This window comes from Rhipicephalus microplus, chromosome X, assembly GCF_043290135.1.
Source record: "Rhipicephalus microplus isolate Deutch F79 chromosome X, USDA_Rmic, whole genome shotgun sequence".
Taxonomy (NCBI): domain Eukaryota; kingdom Metazoa; phylum Arthropoda; class Arachnida; order Ixodida; family Ixodidae; genus Rhipicephalus; species Rhipicephalus microplus.
The window spans coordinates 263,571,706-263,596,496 of NC_134710.1; the positions used below are offsets into that span (position 1 = coordinate 263,571,706).

A 24,791-nucleotide genomic window follows, 5' to 3' on the forward strand; every position below is an offset into this window, starting at 1 on the left:
GCGGAAGTGTTTAGGCCCGTGTACTCAGATTTGGATGCACGTTAAAGAACCCCAGGTGGTCGAAATTTCCGGAGCCCTCCACTACGGCGTCTCTCATAATCATATAGTGGTTTCGGGACGTTAAACTCCACAAATCAATCAAATCAATCAATCAGTCACGTGTCATTTTTCAGCTTTCGCGGGCTTTCTTTATCAGCCGGAAAATATAAGCGCGCAATTAGTACGTTGTTGAAAACAGCATACTTAATTGTGATTTGAAGAGAACTACATAAGCTTCATTAACATTTTGATGATTATGTGTGTTTATTGAGTTACAATTGTAATTATGAATAATTATTTAGGCCCCATTACCAAAAAATTAGTGATTGGTGCTGCAATCTACTGGGAACAATATGTACTATAGGTTTGCTCTGTGTAACTGCGTCCCTCTGTTTTTTTTTTTTTTTTAAACCATGCTGCGTCGTATTTGGGACACCCTACATAAACGCCGGCATAAAAAATCTGGCAGATCCCAAGCACTGTTGGAATCCATGTAATGCGAAGCAGATCAGCAAGGGGCTACATACATCACATTGTTTGTTTTTGAGGCAAATGAAGGGATTCATATCGCCACATGTAATTCACTGTTGCATGTAAATTTTCGTATATACGTCAAGACACACATGGGTGATTCCACAAGAGACTGACACGGGTCCAAAAGTTGATATTTCAGATTTCATTGAGTATATTATATTTCGTGCACCTCTCACCAGGTAGTCCGAAAGTCAACTTCGTTTTATGATTAACGGCATAACTTACGAGAAAAAAAATATCAAACTTCACCAACACGGAGGCACCAATTTCGTCACCTGTCATTTTCGAAAATTGCAGACGCTATAAAAAGACAACTATTTTTGTTTCAAGGAAGATATTTTTTACCTGAAATGCATGTCTAATGAAAAACGAATTCATACAGTTTCAAGTTTGTAGACCTTAAGATAATAGCTTTTAAAATGTATAATTTTGCGACAGTTTAAAACAAGTTACGTATTCCCCGTTTTTTTCTCTCCGAAAGTAATGCAAGCAGCGTTTTCAAACTTGACACGTTTTAAGGATATAGTGTCTTCATTAGGTACATAAATTATTGCTGCCGTAGGGCAAATGTAAATTTTTATATATTGCCTCAAGATTCTCATTATGGCAAAAGTGTACTCCACTGAAATATGAATAATAAAAAAACTTCATCTTCGATTTTTCCTAAAATCTCGTAAATAGACAACCGAAGGCCATCATACAGTAATATAGAAAAACATGTTGCATTATTTTGTTTTTAGCGACAATATTTGTGGTACAAATCAGAGTTTTTCGAGAATGTGCTGATAAGTTGATAAATCTAGAAATCGAAACTGAAAAGCGAAAATAAGCTTCAAACGCGAGTAAACCTGACCACATTTGGTGAAGAAAGGCTGTTTTAGCACTGTGACAAATATGTACCCATGAAGGCGCATTTATGCTCCTGATAACACAGCTCTAATAGAGGAAATCTTCGACACTCTAACTCAGTTGCAAAACATCTGTCTATATTTGCAGATAAACTCAAACATGAAAATGTTCCAACGCAAGTGTTGGGTCTCGCTAGAAAAAAGCATATGCGCTTGAAGTGCCCTCACTGGTATTTTGGTAGTGACTGCGTGAAACAAGAGATGCGCTCAAAATGGCTGCATCTTTTGCAGATCACAGTTAGCAGTACGTGACGCTAACAAAACACGACCACGATCAGTGCCCTCAGATGTGCTTAGCCAAACATACCAAAAATGAATGCCTGGAACACGTGGCAACAATTTCCACTGGCTCTTCTTAAACTGACGGAATGTTTCTAGCTCGTCTGCATTTGCGCACAGCAGCTTGACATTCTTGAGCTTCGCGCTCATTTGCACCACAATTTGGGATGCTGACATTATCACAGCTGAGCTTGCCGCTCTGAGGTTTTAGAGCGTAGCCTGATGCTTTAGTAAGCCACCAACGCCGTCACAAGAGTTCTTGCCATGTCCTGTGGCCGAAAAAATCCACTTTGTTGATATATGATCTTTCTGACATAACTCGAACAACTGGTACTTGTTTTTGAAGTGACTGCATGCACCATCAGAAACATAAGTAACATGCGTGTAAGGCTTAAGTTGTTCCTTCATATAGTTGTGGATTATTTGTAGAGCAAAACAGGCATGTGCAGCATCATGGCATGTGTCATCACTGATAACGGCAAAACTTTGAATTGATTGCTTCCTTGTGACGACACACGTGAATATAGACACCTGTCTTTTGTGCCAGTGATACGACTTTACCTCATTCGGTAAAATTTCTGTCCAATTTTCGGCAAAATCAAAGTGAAAAATGCAAGACTCTTTTTCTTGGTTCTCTTTCGCCTGGCGTCTGCAAAGATAAACATCTGTCTGCAAATATAGACAGATGTTTTGCAACTGAGTTACAGTGTCGAAGATTTCCTCCATTAGAGCTGTGTTATCAGGAGCATAAATATGCCTTCATGGGTACGTATTCGTCACAGTGATAAAACAGCCTTTCTTCACCAAATGCGGTCACGTTTACTCGCGTTTGAAGCTTATTGCCGCTTTTCCGTACCGATTTCTAGATTTCTCAACTTATCAGCGCATTCTCGAAAAGCTCTGATTTGTACCATGAATATTGTCGCTAAAAACAAAATAATGCATTATCTTTTTCTATATTACTGTGTTATGGCCTTCGGTTGTCTATTTACGAGATTTTAGGAAAAATCGAAGCTGTTGTTTTTTTATTATTCAAATTTCAGTGGAATACACTTTTGCCAATATGAGAATTTTGAGGAAATATATAAAAACTTACATTTGCCCTACGGCAGCAATAATTTATGTACCTAATGAAAACACTATATCCTTAAAACGTGTCAAGTTTGAAAAGGCTGCTTGCATTACTTTCGGAGGAAAAAAATGGGGAATACGTAAGTTATTTCAAACTGTCGCAAAATTAGACATTTTTAAAAGCTATTTTCTTAAGGTCTACAAACTTGAAACCGCTTGAATTCATTCTTCATTAGACATGCATTTCATGTAAAAAATATCTTCTTTAAAACAAAAATATTTGTATTTTTATAGCATTTGCAATTTTCAAAAATGACAGGTGACGAAATTGGTGCCTCCGTATTGGTGAAGTTTGATTTTTTCTTTCTCGTAAGTTATGCCGTTAATCATAAAACGAAGTTGACTTTCGGGCTACCTGGTGAGAGGTGCACGAAATATAAAATACTCAAAGAAATCTGAAATATCAACTTTCGGACCCGTGTCGATCTCTCGTGGAATCACCGACATGCAGTGACGTAGCCAGAGAGTGGCACACCAAAATCGTGCCCCCTCCTCCCCTCCAAAATGTTTTTCGCCATGGCATGCAGGGCAAAAATTACCATTTTAAGAGAGTGCCTTCCCTGAAATCAAGGATGTGCCACTCCTGAAAAAAATTTTTGGCTATGCCCCTGCGCTCATAAGATGCATATCAGGTTTTTATTCTATATGTGTTAAAACCTGTCGGCTATGTTATGTTCGTCATGCAGTCGTGTCGCGCCATCTCAATTTTGGCATATAACAAGCCAGTGAAACGGTTTCGGTTGCATGTAAATCATGCCATTCATGACATCCATGTCATAATTTTAATGTTATAGCTGGTCATTTAGGTTCATCATACACTCTAGTCTGGCCATGCCAATCTCGGTCTAGGTATACAATATCAACGGAATGGTTACGACAGCTCTTAAACCGCTGCGGGTAAATCATGCTGTTCATGACATGCATATCAAAATTTTTATGACATGTCGTTTATCTTCATCATATAATCATGTTATGCCACAGAAATTTTGACATAGATGCAGTTAATGAAACGTCCACGAGAGCACGAAGTCGTAGGCGGATAGATAGATAGATAGATAGATAGATAGATAGATAGATAGATAGATAGATAGATAGATAGATAGATAGATAGATAGATAGATAGACAGATAGACAGATAGATAGATAGATAGATAGATAGATAGATAGATAGATAGATAGATAGATAGATAGATAGATAGATAGATAGATAGATAGATAGATAGATAGATAGATAGATAGATAGATAGATAGATAGATAGATAGATAGATAGATAGATAGATAGATAGATAGATAGATAGATAGATAGATAGATAGATAGATAGATAGATAGATAGATAGATAGATAGATAGATAGATAGATAGATAGATAGATAGATAGATAGATAGATAGATAGATAGATAGACGGATGGACGGACGGACGGGATGGGATAGATAGATAGACAGCCTTGAATGCAACCATTCTTCAGTCACAGGGATATTTTTAATCCTAGAAGTGCAAGCAGCTTTCGCCTTAATTTGTTCACGCCTATATGCTCCTCAAGAGAGAGTTGATCATCAGAGACGGTGAGTCTTTGCAAAGTCATTACAAGCCTTATAATCTTGGTGTTCTTACAGGGTCTCCAGTAGGAGGCCATTGTCAAACTCCGCGTTTGTGCCATCTCGACCGCGTTTCAACCTTTCTAAAAACTGTCACTCTCTTCTTTTAATCCCCTGCACTATGTTCTCATCAATGGCCCTCGTTCACTCGGTGGTTAATGCAATAATTACCAGCGTTTTATCACGTCTGCGTGTGTTCACTTCGGAGGCCGCGGCTTCGTTATAGGTTCTATGCTTCTCAGTTGCAAGCATGACAATTTACGCTGTCGTGTGTTTATAAACGGCCGCGCTTAGCTTTCTCGCTAAACGATTGTTTGTTTATACTATGGGGAACATTGTTTATACTATGGGGAACAAGAATAAATAAGAGGTTCGACGAAGTCACTGAAGCCATTACCTCTCTGTTGACGGCCGAGATGAGACGGTCGATGTTGTCGAACCAAGACTCCGCTTTAGAATACGCCAAGTCGCCTCCCATTGTCACCAACACGTTGCGTGTGTCGTAGTACTTGGCCTGCACATACAAAACGATCGCTCCGCAGGGCTTCCCATATTTCACTGCGCACACTGATGTACGGAATAAAAACTTATTAATAACAGATAACTTTGTGTATGCGCATTGTCGCATGCTATTCTGCATACAAGAAAAGGTCGATCATCAAAAAAAAAAAACTCAAAGGGTCTCTTATACATTCACGTGACACTGTTGCGATCGTTCAGCGACCATTTATGGGTAGGACATATATTTGCTTAGTCTTCGTACTTGCAAGTGGCAAATCGCACTTGTGGCTTCGTTTATTGCTGTGTTTCGGTTTTGTTTCGAAGGAAAGAACGAACCCCTTTGAACTTTGTGACCCAATTTGAAAAAAATAAGCCTGATAAATAAGATGGTGAAGCGCAACCACTCAACATTTGTTGACTTGTTTCGTGAAAAAACAGCTCCAAGCCGCACGAACAGACGGAGCCACAAGCAGGCTAGAAGTACGAAAACTAGACAAATCTGTGTACTACTATTAATGCTACCTATGATTCCCATGCTCGCTAAGCGCCGTGCGTTGCAGCTCCCATAGACACTATAGTGCCTGAGTTCCCTCAAGTGTATAATTAGGAAACTCCGTGCTTAAGACGACTCGAAGTCGAAACAATCTTCTTTTTCTTCTCAGCTGATGTACTGATGCTGCCTCGCCACTAATCGAAAACTATCTGCGCCTGACGTGGTCTTGCACTGCTTCTGTGATCGAACCACCTTTGTCTAAGCTGATTGATGTGTGGGGTTTAACGTCCCAAAACCACCATATGATTATGAGAGACGCCGTAGTGGAGGGCTCCGGAAATTTCGACCACCTGGGGTTCTTTAACGTGCACCCAAATCTGAGCATACGGGCCTACAACATTTTCGCCTCCATCAGAAATGCACCTTTGTCTAAGCTACGATGGCATGTGATGACATCACATTGAGACGTTACGTCACGTGGCGTCACTGTGACGTTATTATGTCATATATTTGGCAATCTCTTTCGTAATAGTAACGTCATATGGTGACGTCATATCGTGATGATGATTTTTGCATCGCTCGTCCCCGACGCCACCAATGCGGAACGCCGATGCCAACGGTCAAATTTCTCTTCCGGTGAGGTATTTAAGGCAAAAAAGGCCCGCCGCAGTAAGGGAGTCTCCATTAATTTTGAGTCTTCACCGCCATGAAGTTCGTTAGCGTGCATCTCTATCCAAGAACACGAGTGCTCGCAGTACACTTCGCCCACATTAAAATGCGGTCGTGCGTGGACCGCGGCCGAGTATCGAACCTGCACCCTCGTGCTCTGTAGCCAGTGTTGCCAAATGCTATGGAGCAAGATACTCATCACGAAGGAAGCTCAGAAGAAGCGGAACCATAATGAAATTTTTCGTTCCTGAGAATATTTTGAATTGTCATTAAAGAAATTTCACTTAAATACGAAGTGAAGTATAAAAATCACATAATTGTTTTGTACATTGAAAATATACCCAACTGTGAACTAAAGCACATAGCCCTTCTCCCCCTACTTTGCATTGTCTACAGCGCATGATTAACATTACTTGTAATTTCCCTCAACGTATGTTTGAATGAATGTTTATTTGAATTTCCTCCAACGTATGTTTGAAACTGAACCATAAGCGCACGCTCTGGGGCAGGTTAAGGGGGGGGGGGGCACCCCCCCTAGTCACTATAAGTGGTGGGGGCGCAAAGTTTGCCCATACATTGACTTAGTAGGGTGGAGGAGGAAAGATGAGCCTTCGCCCCCTTCGATGGGGAACTCTGCGCACGCCTATGCACTAACTATTCGGTCATCGACAAACAATATTAGTGAACGAAAAAAGTGCATTGGTGAACTTTATGGTCACTAAAATAACTATACTTGTCAGAAAATTGCAAATAAGCAAAAAAAAACTCGACAGGTGACTGGAAAGTTTTCCAAGCAACTCGGTGAAAAAAAAAAGGCCAAAGCTGATTTTCATTAGCTGTAATGGCAACTCTGTTTGCAGCACAGCCCGACATCCGCTAAACAACCACGGCGGGTACCGGTGACAAGAAGACTTTGTGATATATGAGTGGAAGAACAAAACAAAAATTGATAGAGGTTAAGAAGGCATTAAAATGCATACAATAATTGTATGGAAATTTGACATGGAGGCACCGAATTCAATGTGCTAAAACTTACCAATCCAGACCATTTCAATGCCCTATATAATAATAAGAATATAACGCATAACGTCGCATCGATGGAGAAGCCTTATAGGTGCCCGCAGATGTATTCATTCGTGTGAAATAGACCCCATCCGAAACGCAGCATAGCTGAAGGCAGTTTTGCTTAAAGTAAGCTTTACTTAACTAAGTAAATTTCATTATAATAAAATACGTGTAACGTGTCTTTTAGTTCCAGTGTAACCTCCACCTATATAAACAAGGCGGACAATGGGCGTGATTTTTGTCGATATTACGATCATAGAAGTGGAACGAAAGCGCACCGTTATTGTGCTTGTTTGTATGAGAAATCATATTACGTGCTTGGCCCCTTTTCTAAATACCCATCTTTGTATTTGCGCTTCTGTCAAAATCAACTTGCACGTTACCGTAGAAGCGATGGAAAACGGGTGACCAAGTCAACAAAATGGTGGACCTTCGTTCTACGTGATACTCCTCACCTCGCTTGTCATCATAGGGTTGAACCCCGCTATGTAACCAAGGAGTCGGGACGTGCAATGAATGTTTGTCTTTTTTCTACGTGAGCGTGTCACGTTAGATAAAGAACAGCACCATAGAGTGCATACTCGGGCACTCTGGTAAATTACCCGAAGAAAGCTCGAAGCATGCAGCGCAAGCAACATACGGGTATAGACATGTACACATCAATATACATCGAGCAATGCTGCCCTCGTTTTTTTTTTGTGAAAAGTAATTTTACAGGCATACTTTCCTAGTTTGAGTGAACGAAACTGTCACAATCGTGAGGCATTGTAAAACGTTCAGCAGTAAAACAACCGGAGAGTATACTGAACAGGGTTGGTGGCGCTTAAGGAAGCGGTGCAAAGGGTGCAACAGCGGGACGTAAACTTTATGTTGTCTTTACGGTATTACGTTGCGGTGCTCCTCGTGCCAATAAGGTATTAAAAACCATTACAGTCGCTTTTATTATATAAAATATATATATATATATATATATATATATATATATATATATATATATATATATATATATATATCACTATTCTAGAATAAAAGGTTCCAGGGGTGGCTGTAATGAAGCATTTCAGAGCAAAATCTCTGTAAAACTCACGTATTCTCTGACAGCGTCAATGAATTCTCGAGCCCGTGTCCTCGCGTTGAAGGCCTGAAAAAAAAAGGGGGGGGGTGGTTGAAGAAAGGAGTAGTACAATCCAACAGAATCACTGCTTGTTTTGGAGGAGAGGGGAGTGGAGACACTGATGCAAACGCACATAAAATTGATGGCGTGGACTCGCAACATGCATTCATTGAAAGAAAATGAACATGTCTTCATATAATGCTTCACTGTTATGCAGGGAGGATATTCAATGGCTATAAATGCAGCGAAGTGATAAAGATTAAAAGAAAGAGCGGATAACATTTTCATTATTCACCCTTAATTCTGTACAGCACATGCAGAAACGGATTTTCATCAACAGACATTGAACTATTAAAAATGTAAAGGCGGAATGGTCAAGTTTATTTTCGTTTTGTTTCAAGGTGTTATTTGTTTTTTCGGATGTCTATAGTGTTGATTGCTCGATGGTTTTTTCAAAGAGTTCTTCCTATGCTAACCATTTGTGATAAATATTGCGTACCATCTCGTTTATGTCGCTGTTTGCGGGCTATTCAATGAACATATTTTATTGTACCCAGAAAATAGTTTTTATATAAAACGGATAATATAGAGCACATGCATGCTGGACTTCATTCTCAATGACTCTTTACTGCTTTCGTTTGATCACAGGCCTTCGACAATGCATTGTACAGCCGCAGCCACGTTTGTGTATAGAGCACGCGAGCAGCCGGTTTTTTGCTCTGTGGGGCGGAACCTTGAGGCAGTTTTGAGATCTGAAGTGGTGTATCAGGAGCATGCGCGGCTTAGTTGTCAGGCTGACCACGTGAGAGCCCGATACTCCCTGAAGGTTTCGCCCCGCAGAGAGAAAACCGGCTGCTCGCGTACTCTCTACACAGACGTGGAAGCGGCTCTACATGCGAAAGTGAGCTTATATTCGACGTCAATCGCTACACGTGTAAAAGAAAAGGCGGCATACAATGCTCGCTGAAACTCAATAATATTGAAAAAAATGGGGTTGATCTCTTTTTTCAGGAATCGGTATAACACGAAAGTGAAACGTGCCTTCGCAGAGGTAGTTGAGCATTCCTTGTTCATTGCTTCACCACAAGGACGAAGGCATGAATGCTTCAGTAACAAACTGCAATGCCAGGCGAAGAACAGCAAGCAGCTCGAAACTTGCAGTGCACACCTCAAGGACAAAGCACGCACGAAAGGAGCATACACAGGACGAGCGCGGACAAACAACCGCCACAGCTCGACACTTAAAGAACGCTGTTCAAACAAAAATAAAGACGCACGACATGAACGCACAGGTCGAGCGCAAACAGCGGTTACAATTATTAATTCTTCGTGTGTGAGCAGCGCGCTCCATTCGTAAACGCTACTGCGGCCGCGAGCGAAACGACGTTCGTGCTGTCTTTAACTACTGTAGCATCTAAGCAAACTCGTGGTGGAAGCACAAGAGGTACAAAGCGGCCGAATCTCAAGATGAGCGCGCTGCGAGTGAGCCACCACGCTATAGAACATCTATATGCACTTTTACCACGACGCCATGTGAAGGCGCGCGCACAGCGACGCACAGGGAAGGCGCGGAACGACGACCTTTAATTAAGGCCTGACCACATGCTCCCGTTGCAGCGACTCAGCGCGGGGCTTTCTGACGCGGCTTCGCATAGCCACGTGCCCTCTCCTTCTAAAGAGAGAGGGCACAGCGCCGCGTCAGAAAGCCCCGCGCTGAGACGCTGCAACGTTTGCACGCGGTCAGGCCTTTAGCGCGCGCGCTTAACGTGTGCCCGTAGTGTCATCTGACTACTGAAGACGGAATTGCGCTGAAGTTGCCGAAATTTGAGGACTACCAGCGGTATATGGTGTATATAAATGGCTCACTGTTGACAGTATTGGAGAAGGGTCACTTTGTGACGTAGTGGTTAGCGTCGCACGCTGAAGAGCGCTAAGTCGTTGGTGCAACGCCCTGCTGCGGAATTTTTTCTTCTAGTTTTCTTCTTTTCAATATGTTAAAAAATATTTTACGTCATATTCACTACGAAAGTACGTTACGGAGTCAGGTCGACACTGACATAAAACACTTTCATGTTTGAAAAAGATATTTAGTTTTATTCATCAGTCTATAATAAATTTAATGGCGTATAACGAAGTGGAAAGAGAGGATTGAGGTGTATCTGTCAGCCAGAACCAGTCGTCGACGTGGAGGAATCTGGTTATTCGTTGCCGCAGATCATGTTTTCGGGAGTATGTGTGCTTCCGGAACGACAGATGCTCCATCCGCATTTATTTACTTTCTTTAGAGTATGTATTAGCCCATGTCTCGCTCCAACTCTAAAAGGGCTCCTTTTAGTCATCTATGACGACCGCCTGCAACAAACAGCCACCGTGAATGTGCGCAAATCGGTAAGCATTTCAAACTTTTTATTATGTAACCAACGCGAAACTCGGGCTTGTTCCGGACAGACAACATTCTGCACCCTAAGTGCAGAATGTTCAGTGGGAACAGTGGGAAGAACGTGCAGTGGGAAGAATTTCAGCTTCGCCGCATACCAGTACGTCCGGGTCAGTGGTGCAGCTGTACTTGTCGAAGCAGAAGCCCCTGGGTGGCATGTAGACATTGGGCAGGATGGACGCAAACAGGTTGGCTCCGCTTCCTGCACAGCGTAACATTTTGCCTGTGTTGCCTATAGTGTAAACCAAACTGTGTTATCCAGACGAGAATACCGCTAATAAAGCAGCCACTTCATGAAGCACAACAATTGACAGGGATGAAAGTGAAGCGCAATTGTTTCAAATTGGTCCTGCTAACCATATTAGCTTACGATATTGCAATGAAAGCCGCTTCAGAAGTGCTATTCTTCATGCTTCTTTTAACCGAGTTTTGCCTCCTTGCACGCTTTATTATTTGCAGTGCTTAAAGAGTACTTTATATATTCATGCTCATGATTGTAGCCTTCGTTGAAGATTTCTATCATGAAATAGCCTTCGTATTTTAATGACACTTATTCTGTTCTGTTCTCTTCTGTGCTAACTGTTTTGCTGTGGAGAGGTATCTGTCAGCGAGAAGAAGCCGCGAGCCGGCGGGTGCGCGCACTGCGAGCCCATCAAAAATCTCACGGTGCCGACAATATCGACAGCACGACGCTGTTTGCGCGCGATGGCGCCGACGGGCAGGACGCCGTTGTGGCATGCTACCCGCTAGTGTGCGCGTACCTTTCCCGGCTGTCGCCGGCATTGCGAGGATTAGCGAAGCCAATCGCGTTCGCGAATGACGACGTCAATACCGACGAGGCGCGAGCCAGGGAAGCCGAACGCAAGCGTCGGCAGTGGAAGACCAGCGACACCGACGAGGTGCGAGTCAAGGACACCGATCGCGTTCGACAATACAGATGGCGCGCGGGCAACACCGACGAGACGCGAGCCAAGGAAGCCAAGCTCAAGCGTCTTCAACGCGTCCCGCCCCCCGTGTCTTTGCGTTTTAAACAAACATTTACTCGAGTAAACGCTACACCGAGTTTCGCTTCAAAACGTTTTTCCAGCACCCGCGTCTACGCCCGTTTCAACCGGGTCAACGCCGTGCGCACCGCTGCTGCTTCGCATCTTATAAAAGTTCTCTTCGGGGAGATGGTCCGTAGTTTATATTTCCGAATTGAAGAGTTAGACAATTAACTATATATAATATACCTGGACAGTGTGGTTAATTGTGCAAGTAGTGTTCACCTCTTCAAGTAATGCGCCTGAACACGTCGTATTTCCGTACAGTCTAGTATCTATGCAATGTTTATTTTCTCTTTTATATGTGATTTCATCGACATAAAACATTTCAGTCGGCTATATATGCCTGTTAAATGTTGTAGGCCCGTGAGCTCAGGTTTGGGTGCACGTTAAAGAACCCCAGGTGGTCGAAATTTCTGGAGTCCTCTACAACGGCCTCTCTGGTAATCATATGGTGGTTTGGGGACGTTAAACACCACATATCGATCGGCTATATATGCCTGCTGTTAGATACGGAAAGAAAAACGATTGTGCACAGCCTGCGCAGTGGTAATCTTTGGCATCACCTTTCTGAAGACATCGTTCTTCCCTGATGGTATATGGCAACCAGTAGGAGTGTGGTGACTGCTGTTTGCCTTCCAGCTATACACGGAGCTCCTTAACACCTAGGGACGCACGGATACTACCAATATATGAGAGGCTCAGGCTGAACCATGGCTGGGTGTGTTTGACAGGCTAATCCCGTCTGCTGCAACGCCACAACAACCTTTCGTTATATGCTGTAATTGCAGAACAAAGAAACACTTAGACTTTCTATATACTCTTCGTAAGCATCACTGCTATTTCGAAGGTCCTGAGGCAAGGAATTTATGCATTCGTTGCAATTGATAAGCCATGTATCTATCATATTCAGTCTATATCGCTTTTATTTCACGGGGTCTTTGACATTGTCTAAGAGTAACAGCGGACAAGCCATAATGTTAAAATTTCCTATATATATATATATATATATATATATATATATACGCTTTTTGAATATATCAACAGTCACTCGAACCATGGGATGTGCCAGATGCATTTTTTGTCGTCTAAAAAGCACGTGCGTGGGAACTCAGGCCACAATGACGGACAAGCTCGGGGTCACTCACCAATAGTCCTGTCGGTATTCCAGACGAACTCAAGCGAGCGCTGCTTGCGTCGGTGCTCTTTGTCGGCTAAATGCACGCGGCCCATAAAGACTGCGTCGAAGCCCATCTGCGTACAGTTCATTTCAAAATGTAATAGCACATATAACGATTAGAAAAGGACGAGACAACAGAGGCAAAGTACAGTCACGCACTTGAGCGCTACAGTATCTTTTTACTGCACTCCAACATGCGAAACGCGCTAAAGGGAGATCCTGCAGCGACTACAATTCAGCTAAACCGCGCTCTTACGTACGTGTGATAGGTTGCCAATGTGTGATCTCAGTTGAGCCTTCAAAGGGTGTCAGTACCAGAAAATGTTGCCTTATGGTCAAATGACTGCTCCTTTCCGGCGTTTCATTCAGTAAATTGACAAGACTTTAGATATTATTACATTCCAGCAGCTGCAATCGGGGCCAGTGGCGTACTCGGGAGGTGGCACACCAAGACCGTGCCCCTCACTACCACCCTCCTAATTTTTTTTTTCGACGTGGCATGCAGAGTGCAAAACGGCAATTTGCGCTCTGCATGACAAAAGGATACCTCCACTTCAGCGATAGATGCGTTTGTCGTGGCACTGATACGAAAGAAGTGTCAAAAGAGAGCGAGTGGAGATTAATAGAATTTAATCTTGTGAACTGAACATAACGACCTGAATATGAAGTTATGGCACTGAGAGTAATCATCGCTTTCTTATTGAGGAAGCAGAGCTCTGTACATATCCATTTTTATTCCAGGCTACGCCCCCGGCATAGGCGGCAAAGAACAAATGAAGAAGCTCGACGTGGAGATGTGCCTTTTAGCTGTTCTTTTTTTTTTCAGTACACCCAACTCAAGCGAGCACTAACAGTGAATGGAGCAGCCGAAGGCCAAATATCTCTACGTACCCGTGGCTCGACGAGATGAAGAGGACTAATAGAAAGTCGACAGAGAGGATAGATTGGCGCGAGCTAAAGGAACACGTGTGGTAGAGATGCTTCATACTAAGCAACAAGCGTTCATTCTGGTTTACGTCGTGATGTTCTCATCATGATTTATTGCATGTATATTCGCTCCATATTTGAGTTCGCCTGCATCTTGTTTTCTGATGTACCTGCATACAAACTGGTTATTCTAGAACGCAAATCATTACGATTATGTGTTAAACATCCTAAATTTGTATCAAATAGTACTTTATAGAAAGAAGCACTCCTTCCTTCTTTTCGTACTCGGCTTCACATCCTAACACCGTGTACATCGCTGAAAATATATGCATCGCCACTGAGAAAGTCGCAGTATATATTTATTAATCAATCGACGCCATTTTTTACCATAAGCGGTCAAGGTTATGGTGTCCCCAAGTCATTTTCACACAGAAACAATGGAAACATTACGTGCACCTCCGTGAAGTACTTATCATAAGCAGATCTTTACAAACAAGTAGAATAGAATTTAACTATATGTTTCTCACAAGAATTGCAAACATTTGCCCAGTAGATACTTCAACTGCATTTTGGATGACCACTTCTCATGCTTAGAAACGGCCATGGTGATAACAACTGATGCTTCAGTTTGTGAAGAAAATCAGGGGTGGGAATGGCATCATTATCTCTGGATTAGTCTTTTTCAATTCGTTTGCCGACTTCACAACCAAGCGGAATTACTTGTCATTGATTTAGCTTCATGCAAATCACCTCTATTAATATCAGAAGCCGTCAATCTGACAGACAGCCCTGCCAACTTTTCTTCATTAACTGCACCAATTTTGCAAATTTTTAGAAGCATTTTATTCTCTCATTTCGAAACATATACGTATTATTCGCTTGGTGTGGGTACCAGGGGACAAAGGTATATCTCTCAATGGATATGCGGACGCACTCGCCATAGCATCGTGTGATGATGGTCCTATAATTTCTATTTTACCGACGTTGGCGTTTGCAACTGCTGCGCGATTGAAAAATTCCCACAGTGGTCAACTTTGCGGAGTCTACGCTGTGAGCTTCACAATACCCTCACCTCAGTTATCGTTGGAAAAGTCAATGGTGCTCCTCCAGAAGGGCCAATATATCAGTTACCAGAATACGATGCCGAGTCTCCCCTCTGAACTTTTACCTACACAGATCGGGTCTGGTGCAGTCCCCTTTATGTCTCAATTGCAATTGGAAAGAGTCCCTGGATCACTTATTCCTGACATGCAGATTATTTACTAATAAAAAATACTTCTATATGAACCACTCTAAAAGGTTGGGATTAAATTTGGCACTTCCGATGGTTCTTTACCTTGGGGCTACCAAACTGAGTTTTAGACAGAGGAGCATTTTAGCCACACGATGGTTTTAGCCACGTGAGACAAGACGAATGAAATTCTGAGGTTACGAAATTAAGAATATTCTTCAAAAACATTAGTCTTCTTTTTATAGTTTCTTTCTCGTGAATTAAACTAATAAGTTGTTGCAAAACTATATTTACTAAACAAGTCAGCATTATAAACTAATTATTTTATATAGCAAGGTACCACTCGTTTCATGGCCAATCCTCCATGGTGGGTTGATCCAAGTTAAAAGAGTCAATCAATCAATCAATCAACCAATCACTATCAGTTGCGCTGCTCGCTTAACCAGTTGTGAATATATGTGCACCTATTATTTTTCAAGTCTGTATCCTTCTCGTATCATATTTGGTAGAGTGGTGCGATCCCCGTCCTCGCCACGGAACTCCGCAGCTGGCACTCACTCGCGGCTTTCAAGATGACTTCTCAGGACTCGACTACACCCGCTCCAGTCGTAACGCCTCCTGCCCTGCCTGCTGACCCACCGGCCACTACAACTTTCATGACGCTTCCTGTATTGAAAGACCTTGGCGTGTTTTCTGGCCGCGATGGTTCCAACGTCGATCAGTGGGTACACCTCTACGAATGCGTCAGAGGCTTGTGCGAATATTCAAATGCTTCGAATATTCGAACGAGTAGGTGAGTATTCGAATGCGCTTTGATTCGAATTTAAATTATCGAATATTTTCGAAGTATTCGCAATAAACAAAGAAATGTACATTAGTCCACCTGTGAAGATGGTTTCGCTGCAATGTATAGTGCGAAGCCGTGAAAGCATCTACTCAAAAGAAATTTGCTTTGCCGCAAAGCCCTCTTCAGATTTAAAGGGGCCCTGCAACACTTACTGAGCATGGACAGAAAACGCTGCCGATCGGTAGTCGAAGCTACCGAGAACACGCGAGGCAAGTATTATGGCGCAGCACGCGGCCTGCAATTCACAACGAATTTTCAAAACTAAAAATTGCTCTGTTACCTCGGCAAATGACACTACAAGTTCAAAAATTACTTGTCACAGCCAAGAAAGAAAATACGGCTCTGGTCACACTCATCATCTGATTTGAGCATGGCGTGTTTGTCGTTATTGGACCGCCGCGTGAGGCCACCGCTTGTCCACAAATATGTGTAGGATCGCACTGGTAGGCCTCGTATTCGAGGAAAAAAGAGAGAGAAAAAATGCTCAAGGTCACTAGGCGCTCATCATGTTTTTTCTTTTCCCGTGCCATCCTTCCATACTTAGCTTTCAGCTCTTTTGACGGGTCGAGAATGGAAAATGCAATTGCAGCATGCGACAAATTTTTGGAACTCCACTCGTACTGGACTGATTCTAAAAGCTTTGCGGCGGTAAATTTGTGAGGCGACAAGCATGTTTACTGGCTCCATGGATACTTGAAAAAGTGTTGCAGGGCACCCTTTAAAGGAACATGTTACCCTCAAATCAATCCTTCATTTTATTAAGCTTGTTACGATGGTTTATTTGATTTAAGTATAATAAATTTTAAAGCGTTATGTATCTCACAGGTTATTACTCGGATCCTACCGAAACTACTAAGCAAGGTTGTTTTGACTTCCTTTCAATGAAAAAAAGGCATTTGCATAGAGCCCCTATTTTAATTTTAAAAAAATATCGTGCATGTTAGTTAGGTTATGATAAATATTTCCTTTTTTTATATGTCCTACTATTCGAATTCGATTAAAAATTATTCGACCAAAATCACTATTCGCTTCGAATTCGCTTCGACCCTGAAATTCACTATTCGCACAAGCCAAGTCAGCACCAGTTACAGGAGGGACCCCACATTCATGCTTGTGAACGTCATCTTTTACCTCGACGGAACCCATCGTATCTGGTTTGACACCCGTGAGCATGACATTACAAGCTGATATTACAAGCTGACAAGCAACTAATATTGCTTCTGAAAATGTTAGACTTGCCTCGTATAACATTCAAATATGTTGCTATCGCATTCATTGCTTCGCCCTTTTGTAAAAACTGTGAGTTTTTTTGGAAACCCGTTTGGTCATCGACAAACTACGAAGAATGAGTTATCAACTTGCGCACAAACTTCCATTGAGTCCTCCATCAGTTATATTTAGGATGTCCTCGCACTATGCCGCAAAACCGACGAAAACATGTCCGAGCCTGAAAATGTAGTGCATATATCTAGCCACTGGTACGTAGTGACATCAGGCAATGTGATGTCTCGATGATTTGACCATGGCAAACGCGTGCACTTGAATTCGTTTGCATGCAAGGTACAGCAAACTAAATCAGCAATATTGCCAATCACTTGATAGAGCATCACTGTTGAGTTTGTTGCACCTCAGTCGGGCCTGCTGTCATGCATGTGAAGCCACTATTTTGCGAGGACGACCTAAATCTGGCCTGTATAAGGGTCTGGTCAATTTCCTGCCCCTCAAAATCAATTTTCCATGATTGAAACTTGTCGGTGCTATTACTACGCCACCTGTTTTGTGTAGATAAACTGTTTGTGCATATTGCTTTATCCTTCGTTGGTGTCCGTATTTTACCCTATGTTATAGTCACTATATATGCAAGGGCAAGCAGTCAGTCCTGTGAATATACAGGGCCTTATATATAAATAATTTCTCTTGCGCAATATTTTGCTATCCTTCAGGGCGTGATTTGGAAGTTACAGGGGGGCATTTGTTAAATGTTGCGTGAAAAGTATTATGCTGCGTAGCGAGGCTTCGTTAAAGAACATTCGCGCAGGAAAAGAACAATCTTGCGCCCAAGAACGTCATGCTAGAAGGGTTTGTAAGAGAATGTTTCAGTCTATTCTGATAGTGAATGCATCGCAGAATCAATCCGTCAGGCCAATGGTAAAAAGCACTTACTAAACAAAAGTTTTGTGAAAGTGGCATCCCCCTCCTTTCAGTGCTCTACATAACTTATGCGTATACCTCTGATGTGTGTGGCAAATACTGGCTTACGACAAAAGTAGAAAGCGAAGGTGTCATATATTATGCTGCTTGACAGAACAAGTGCCTGAGAATAGAGTCTTACCTGGGACAATTCAACGGATGTCTTGTTAAAGGACTATGCGTATTCATTTTGAACGCTATCTGTTCCTTCACGTGTTTCATGCATAGCAGGCGCACACATGCGGCATGCAGCGCCATGCCATCGACAAAGTCATGATGAACACTCCGGTTTTCTTAGCTTTGCCTGCAGAGCTGTTCTTGGTCAGTCTTTCAAAAATTAAGCTCTAGTATTGCGTGCCATTATGAGGATAAATTTTTAGGCGTGCTGTTGTGCGAAACTGCGGATTAATTTTGACCACCTGGGTTTCTTTAATGTGCGCCCATCCTATAAGCATACGAGGGTGTTTTGGGGCTCCACCTCCATCAAACTGCGGCCACCATTGCGGAGAATCAAACCCGAGTCCTCGAGCTCAGCTATGAAATACCTTGGCCGCTAAGCCTATATACGGTCTTGGTCAAGTCTTGGTCAGTTCTTGGAAGGAGGGTGTCTAGGAACGATATGATTGCGGGCAGCTTCTCTGCCATTGAAACCTTAAATCTGTGCCCTGATATGTATTATATTTTTGCAAGGTGTAACCTAGCACCTATTCTTAGCAAGTTATTTTTCTTCCTAGACTTACGAACGAAATGCCTCCAATTGACAACACTGTCAACCCTGGCATTGCTGTTAGACTATCTCCAGAGCCGTAGTACAAGTTTCCCCATCGACCTCAAGAATAGCAACACAAGAGGATTGAGCTGTAGTGCTGAGCTGTTGATGCACGCCAGGCTAAAGTTCACTATACCCGAGTAGCTTAAACTGTACGCATCTTATGCGCACCTGTGCGAAGAGAGCGGTATTCTCTCGCGAGTGGCCGTACGGGTCGATCTGCCAGGCTACGCGAGGTCGGCCGCACTCGCCGAAGGTGTCGTTGAGCCAGCGTAGCCCCATCGACATTTGGTCGACGATCGCCGAGTAGTGAGTAGTCGCCTCGTCGTTTTGTACCCAACCGCCACCGGCCATCTCCAGCTGCCCTGCGTGCGGCACACGCGGACTGTGAGTTACATGTTATGCATAGTTCAGGCAACAGGCAAGGCTGCAACACCGAGAAAAGTGCTCGTTTGGGGGAGTTGGTACAGCATTTCATTACTAATAGCAATATGTATAGCTTCTTGGTTTGTACGTGCCAAAACCGTGACACGACATAATTATCCACGAGGCACGCCGTATACTGGTGAACGCCGGATTTATTTTGACCAACTGGAGTTATTCCGCGGGCATCTAAATTTAAGGGAGCTGTTCTCCTATCGTTTCTCTGCCGTCGAACAGTGAAAGCCGTGCACTCGAGCTGCTCAGCTACCACGGCGCGAAACATTCGATAACTCCTTGCGCACAAGCAGTCAATAGGTAGATATAATTGAGCATGTGTGTGCCTATACCCTCTCGTTTTCGTCATTGTGCTTGTGCACAAAACTGTTGCAGTTATCGAAGCGTTGCACGCACGCCGTTATACGAAATTAGAACGAAAAATGATGAGGTCACGAGTGTTAAACGTGTTGTGTCATGCATCAACAAATGCATGGAAACCGGGTATTGAAGGCCCGCATACAGCTGTAACCTCAAGCTGGAATGTTGACAAGTCAACAAACAAACAATAAAAAATAGCGCGTCAACTCTGCGGAAACACTGAAAAAAAAAAAGAAAACCATGAGCACTTAATGAATGTCATCTTGGCTTTATTCCAAAGGGTATTGCAAGGGCATGCAAAGGGGTATTGCAAGGGCATGTTAACCCCAGATGTGAATGACTCTGCACTTAACATTCTTCTGTAGTACCTTATCTTTCACTTATCGACTTTTCTGTGTAGCGTCCCTTTCTTCATCCAAAGTTTTAAGAAAAGTTTAGGAAAAAAGAGTGACCTGCATTCCTTGCCTTGCAGCAAGTCGCTTTGGATTGCTTGCATAGTTTCTGCTTTAAGCCCCGCCACGTTGGTCTAGTGGCTAAGGTTCTCGGCTGCTGACCCACCGGTCACGTGATCGAATCGCGGCTGCAACGGCTGCATTTTCGATGGATGCAAAAATGTTGTAGGCCCGTGTGCTAAGATTTGGGTGCACGTTAAAGAACCCCAGGTGGTCGAAATTTCTGGAGCCCTCCACTATACGGCATCTCTCATAGTCATATGGTGGTTTTGGGACGTCAAACCCCACATATCAATCAATCAGTTTTACTAATGCAGCGTTAATCTCATCACAAGTATCAACCTCAGATACAAAATCCGTCACATGACAACGTTGAAAGCCTGTTCGCCACCGTGGCGATAATAACCGGCTAATCGGTGCACGGATAATATTCTCAGGACTCAGAAGCGCCTCCACAGTGTCTTCTCTCAGCGGATTCTGTGCATTTGCTAATCTCACCAGTTGAGATACCAGAAAAGCACACGAAGAAACAAACGTTGTGTTTGTACTCGGATAGGCTTCAGCGCGATTTAGACGAAGGTCAAGAAGACACACAGAACACAGACGAGCGCCGTGCGTATCCTTGGTCTTCGTCTGAATCGCGCTGAACCATGCAATCCGAGTATGTACCGACTCGCCCAAGTCAAAGTGCAGTTGTTTGTACGTCTTTATAGAGGGTTTATGCGGGCAATCACTTAAGGTATACCGTATGACGTTGCAGTTGTGGCACACACCTGAATATACTCATTATCGGTTTCATTCTTTAGACCCGCTGTTCCAAACGCGCCTGTTACATGCGTTGTCTTTCCCGGCGTGAAGATTGTCTATAGGCTGGGTTGTCTATACGGCTGGGTATTGCATTCACCAACGTGTATTCGTTGATCACTGCGGCTGGGTATCGCATTAACCAACGCGTACTACGCGTTGGTTAATGCGTGATCAGTTAATTTCAGTGATCAACAAAGTTTGTTGATCACTGAAATTGCCGACAGCACCTATAGTGGAACAGCTGCTGTGTCGAGGAACCTATCGAAGACCTCTCGTGCTACTGCCCATCTTTTGAAGTTGAAAGGGCTTACTCCGCACACCTACAGAGCAGCTAAATGGAAAGACGTTCACCGTAAACACTATCTTGACCACTGTAACCACGGTCTTGCGCATTCCAGCTACAGAACGCAACGAAAGCGCTTCTGGGATTTCCGAAGGCTATACCGGACTGATTAACCGCCTCCGACATAAAACGCATAACTTTTACTACATCGGCGCTGTTAACAGTGGACGTTCTGTTATTTCTCAAATTTTTTCTCTTTTTTTCTTTTTTTTTTGTCTTCTTCACCGCATGTTATCCAACCGTGTTCAGTCTTCAGTCAATCTCCGTGACTTTCATACATATACATAATGTGCCATAAAGTCCCGATACTGTTCAACGGGCTGATTTTAGCAGAAAACAAGGTTTTGTTTTCGCACTATAAGTATACAACCACAGCGCTAGGTATGCATGGACTAACCTTGTTGGATGAGCTTCCGGACGCTCTTTCTTCTTGGCGGCAGCTGGTCTTGCCACCACCGCTCAAAGAAAGCCGTTTCTGCCGACACGTACTTGCGGTCGCGGCTCTTGTGCAGCGCCGTCGTCACCGAGCTGTAGATGTCCTGCACATCTGCAGGGAAAAAAAGTACCCCACGGGCTTTGTCGCTGCATTGCTTTCATGTAAGCTCCACTCCCCTTTTCCACCTCCTAACGCACAGTCAGTCCAACAGCTTCCCTCTAGCCATCATCTAACTGTACAAATGCATTTTGTCTCACCGGGCAAGCATTACATTATGACGACAAAGTGGCGTAAGTTGAGTGAGTCATAACCATGCACAGCGAAACCATGAGTAATAGCGCCCAAAATTACTAGCTTTTTTTTATCTAACAGAGCAAGAGTGAAACCGTCATGGTCACTATCATAGCTCGGCAATATTTGCGGAGCTCACTAAGATTGACTCATAAAGTATATGTCGAGCTTTGGACTCACTCTGATTCACAAAATTTTCCCTCAGCCGGAATCACTCGGACTCACACTCACCAGAACATTACTCACCCGGAGTCACTCAGACTCAGAGTCAAGGCTTGATCTGAGTCCGAGTGAGTCAACTCATGAGTCTCATGAGCCTAGAACTCATGAGCCTAGAATTTTCTCCTAATTCGACCATGGTATCAATGCTCTTTAACACGGATGCCACGCGTGATTGGTGCTGTTCTTGGCGACGTTTGACGTAAACTACCTTCTCAGACGAGTTCTGAGGGCTTGCAAAACATCTAGGTTTTATTTCTTAAAAGAGATGACAGCATAACATATATTTATCAATAACTTCCCTGTAAGAGTAGGTGGAAGAGGGAGGTCGAGGTCAACCACCTACTCGATTCACGTTCCTGATCAATAAATATTGCAATTGGGTATGAACGACGCTGTTTTGGAATACATGCGAGTAGATGCGAGTATAAATGTGAATTTAGGTAAGGCTGATAGTAATGCTCAATATGACTAGATAAGACGTTGGGTCGGCAAAAGAAAGTGAAACTCACTCAGACTCGCTCAAAAGATATATGTTGCGCTTTAGACTCACTCGGACTCATATTCACCAAAATTTTCCTGAGCCGAACTCACACAGACTCACACTCACAAAACTTTTCTTCAACCGGACTCATTCGGACTCAGACTCACGAAAATATTACTCACCCAGACTTACTCAGACTCACGGCTCGATCTGAGTTCGAGTGAGTGGACTCATGAGTGAGAACACCGATACTTCTCTAAAAACTCTTGACAAATAAACTGGAATAAGGATGATAGCAATATCAACATATTGCCGCAATCAGTGAATGTAGCTGTATATATATATATATATATATATATATATATATATATATATATATATATATATATATATATATATATATATATATATACCTCCACTGACACGGAGAGGATTGAATGCCGATTACTCAGGTGAGGGAGAACGCTATGCGGGAATAGCATAACAATATATATATATATATATATATATATATATATATATATATATATATATATATATATATATATATATATATATATATATATATATATATATATATATATATATATATATATATATATATATATATATATATATATATATATATATATATATATATATATATATATATATATACAGCTACATTCATGCATGTTGTATTGCTACAACGTCCCAGTGGATCGCAATGTCGGCAGAAATGCCACGAAAGCTTGGTGTTCATAATCCTACGAAATTCAATATTGACTTGCTTTCATGTACCCATTCCTCACATGCATATTCGAACGCAACGTTTAGCGTGACCAAGTCAACTGTTTGAAAAAAGGAGGGATGAACATGCCGTTAGCTATGCGTCCTTTTATCTTTCTCCCTCTAACTGCACCACAACTCCTGCCGCACAGTAAGCGGGACGCATTCCACTAGCAATGCCCAGCATTGTTCTACATATCACATTAAAGGAGCACCGTGATCTGGTTGCTTCCGGACCCATGGATGCATATCTGCTTTGAGCACATGTTTCACGAACGCTCTGCGCATGCATGACACATGCAAGAAAAAAACGCATGGTATTGATATTGGGGCCCCAGGCTATTGCGTTTTTTGTACCCTCCCTACTTCCTTCTGTTTGCTAGCTAAACGCTAGGAGGATACGACAGAACGCAAGAGTTCAGGTACGCAACCCGCTTGGAGCCCCAGTGCTAAAACTGTGTGAACCGCTGCAATGCTTGATTTTTTGTGTGCGCAAGCCAGGGACACTGCCGTCCCTCTGTGCTCACATTCGTTGTAGATGACCTCCGGCGTCTCGGTCCAGCCGACGTCGTTGTGGCTGTGGCACACTATGTGGATATTCAGCACATCCGGCCGTCCCACGAAGCAGCTCTGCGTGCGACAAGGGTGGGGCGGACGAGCACGTCACTTCTTGTTTAGCTTCCCCCCTGCAGGCAGCGCTGTCATTCATCTCGCCTTACGCGTCTTCTTTGCAGAACAAATGTGTATTTACCATGGTAGTGTGTGTTCGGAGTTCTGTCGCGTAACTTATAGTTATTTGCCTAAATACAAAACGAAGCGCGGACACAGACACACAGACGACAGGAGAAGCGGTATTTCAACTATTATTACTTTATAACGTTCACCTGATGCACAAAATCCCTTCTTGAGAGCAGACCTGTAGAGATAAAACCGAGTTTATTGAGGCATTCGTCCTTCACGCTGGCCTTAAATGTAACATAGCAACAAACAATGCGACTTATAGCGAAAACGACAGGCCTCCGTGAGTACTTACAATCCGTGCAGGAGGAGTGCATAAGGATACATCCATGTTACAAAAATAACAGATAATATTCACAAAGGGAAGCCCGCGTGTATATGCTCTGTAACTCGAGGAGGCGTTCTTGTTGTCTCTGAAACTAAAGTTTGGAACGATTTATGGTGAAAAGAATGCGAGGGGCTCGTTAAGGACTATAGGCTAGTTGGTATTGACTGAATGA

At 42.9% G+C, this 24,791-nt stretch overlaps 1 protein-coding gene across 1 annotated transcript in view; it reads right to left on the reverse strand.

The window, feature by feature from the left end:
• LOC119162236 (lysosomal alpha-mannosidase) overlaps nucleotides 1-24,791 on the reverse strand; it is a 91,530-nt gene that overhangs the window by 60,544 nt on the left and 6,195 nt on the right. The window contains exons 2-8 of the mRNA XM_037414698.2: nucleotides 24,081-24,183; nucleotides 21,753-21,902; nucleotides 19,127-19,320; nucleotides 12,960-13,065; nucleotides 10,867-10,970; nucleotides 8,305-8,358; nucleotides 4,887-5,003 (exon numbers count right to left, since the gene is read on the reverse strand). Coding sequence (XP_037270595.2) covers nucleotides 4,887-5,003; nucleotides 8,305-8,358; nucleotides 10,867-10,970; nucleotides 12,960-13,065; nucleotides 19,127-19,320; nucleotides 21,753-21,902; nucleotides 24,081-24,183 — 828 coding nt within the window. The remainder of the gene's footprint in view (nucleotides 1-4,886; nucleotides 5,004-8,304; nucleotides 8,359-10,866; nucleotides 10,971-12,959; nucleotides 13,066-19,126; nucleotides 19,321-21,752; nucleotides 21,903-24,080; nucleotides 24,184-24,791) is intronic.